This window comes from Trichosurus vulpecula, chromosome 4, assembly GCF_011100635.1.
Source record: "Trichosurus vulpecula isolate mTriVul1 chromosome 4, mTriVul1.pri, whole genome shotgun sequence".
In the NCBI taxonomy this organism is placed as follows: Eukaryota; Metazoa; Chordata; class Mammalia; order Diprotodontia; family Phalangeridae; genus Trichosurus; species Trichosurus vulpecula.
The window spans coordinates 63,909,772-63,912,299 of NC_050576.1; the positions used below are offsets into that span (position 1 = coordinate 63,909,772).

General features: G+C 41.9%; 1 protein-coding gene across 1 annotated transcript; it reads left to right on the top strand.

The window, feature by feature from the left end:
• Positions 1-915: 915 nt before the first annotated feature.
• Positions 916-1,586, top strand: LOC118847957 (myosin light polypeptide 6-like). The gene has a single exon (XM_036756659.1). The coding sequence runs from the start codon at positions 934-936 to the stop codon at positions 1,387-1,389; it is 456 nt and encodes a 151-aa protein (XP_036612554.1). The 5' UTR covers positions 916-933; the 3' UTR covers positions 1,390-1,586.
• Positions 1,587-2,528: the final 942 nt, after the last annotated feature.

A 2,528-nucleotide genomic window follows, 5' to 3' on the forward strand; every position in this document is an offset into this window, starting at 1 on the left:
TATTAGATTCAGCCATGAAATCTACTCAACTCTCTTCCTCAGGGATAGCTGAGGCAAGAATCAGTTAGACCTCCCACCCAATAACAGGATAGATGAGACCAGGAAAAACACCATTTCTTGTCCCTAGTCCACTGGATTCAAAATCCCTATATCTCTATGCCATGAGTCCCTGCGGAGTTTGCTAGTCTTCACCTGATAACTGGCTGTGCTAAATTTATGACCTGAACATCGAGTAGGTGCACTTTCTTGCCTATTTGTGAGAGTGATGGGTCAGTGAGGAACTTTAAAAAGTACTATTAGTTCTTTCCCTAGAAGTCCTGGCTTTGGAGCTCTGGGACTACTGGGGTCTGAGAGACCTTATTGGGGTATAGCCAAGTTTAAGATATATTAGAATGTATCACTTTATTGTTCTCATATATTGCTCATTGCTTTTGAGGATTCTATCCTAAAAATAAGTTGTGCTTACGATGCTTTTGTAGGAAATTACTCTAGTATGCCAAGTTTTATGGGAATAGGAATATCTGAAATAAAGCCAACTCAAATAAGTGGAGTTTCCCTCTAACCAGGGTCTCAGAGTTATTTTGATTGGGTAAATCTATAATAATCTATCCCCTAGACAATAAAAAGCATAGCTAAAGAATGGACTTATCCATTCTCTGAGAAATAAAGAGAGCTTGGGACTTCTTTAGCACTTTCTCCCATCAGAGTAAATGCATTTAACCACAAGAGAGAGAATAGGCCCACCTAGTTTAGATCTTTCCCCTTAAATAGAATCGAGACAGAGGCTATAAGTGGCACCTTATTATAAATCATTTCACTGTTTGGAAACTTCTTGTTAACTCAATTACATTTTAAAAATTTTAAGTTAGATTACATAGCGCAGTGGCGGCAGCAGTACGAGCGAGCGAGCGAGCGAGCAGCAGCACGGCCAAGATGTGTGACTTCACGGAGGATCAGACCGTAGAGTTCAAGGAGGCCTTCCAGCTGTTTGACCGAACAGGGGATGGAAAGATCTTATACAGCCAGTGTGGGGACGTGATGCGAGCCCTAGGCCAGAATCCTACCAATGCTGAGGTGCTCAAGGCCTTAGGGAATCCCAAGAGTGATGAGATGAATGTGAAGGTGCTGGACTTTGAACACTTTCTGCCAATGCTGCAGACCGTAGCAAAGAATAAGGACCAGGGCACATATGAAGACTATGTAGAAGGGATTCCGGTGTTTGATAAGGAAGGGAACGGCACAGTCATGGGGGCTGAAATACGACATGTCCTCATCACCCTGGGTGAGAAGATGACAGAGGAAGAAGTGGAAGTGTTGGTGGCAGGGCATGAAGACAGCAACGGTTGTATCAACTATGAAGAGCTAGTCCGGATGGTGCTGAATGGCTGAGACCAACTCCTCTTTCCACAAAGAACCCCCTCACTTTCTCAGTGTGAAAATCATCCTCTTGCCCCTGAAGCAACTAACTACATTTTCAGGGTTACCAACATCCTTACTTCCAACCCGCACCATAAAATATGTCCTCTTTGGCCTATTTGCTCTCTGCTTTCACCAAATAAAACTTGCTAACTGCTCCTAAAAAAAAATTTAAGTTAGGAATATGTTTTAAGCAATAATTGATGAGCGCAATGAATAAAAGTCCTTGGAGCAGGAGCCACATGTTTTGATTTATATCTACACTCTTTTGGGTATTCAAGAGATAAAGGATACTTGATTTTAATCTGTGATTTAATTCATGTGAAGACTCTGTCTATTGATATAGATTGAAAGCCCTCATTCCCTTTTCATCCTGACTCTCGCCCATGTTTTAAGATACAGGATCTACAAAAAGTACTCAAAGTCTTCCTCTAGTTCTTTTTTGTGTCTGTTACTCAATATCAAGTTTCATTCTGCTGAGTCTATGATATCCAGGGCAGAATTTTGGAAATAATAAAATGGCTTCTCTGTACCTCTGTGACATATTTCAACTTTTGCTGAGTTAGGACTAGTATTCAACCTGGGCTCCAACCAAGTCTCACCCCATTTTTTTCCCAAAGAGTTAATCAAAGAATTAATGAAATATTTTCCCTTTCAGTCAACAGTTTTCATGAACTGAGCATTTGCTCAGAGCTACTAAAACAGAGGTGCTGAAGATGGCCTAGGCACCCCTGACTCCCAGCCAGCTGAGATTGCTTTCCCTATCCCATGGAGGTCAAACAAAGTTTAGTTAACTTCTAATTCCTATTTCTTTTCCTTTTTGTTCCTATGCCCCTCTGCACTTCTTGGCTCTGGTCAGGTCTAGGAGTAGAGCTGCCAAAACAGCATGAGATAGGTTGCTCTCAGGGGTGCTTCTTGTCAAACAGGAAGTACCAGAAATCTTGTAAGATGTCCAGCTTTTTTTGGTGGGGGAGGGTGTTGTTGCAGACTCCAGAGGCTTATGTCTGGATAAAGATCTGGATTTTCTGCAACCTGGGCCAAACTGAAACTTTCAGTTTACCCATTGCTAATAAACATGTCAGCAATTCCTCTCCATCTCTCCCACTCTCACA

What these genes read in the sequence shown, in the direction of transcription:
- LOC118847957 (XM_036756659.1), top strand. Translation starts at nt 934, where the DNA reads ATGTGTGACTTCACGGAGGATCAGACCGTAGAGTTCAAGGAGGCCTTC.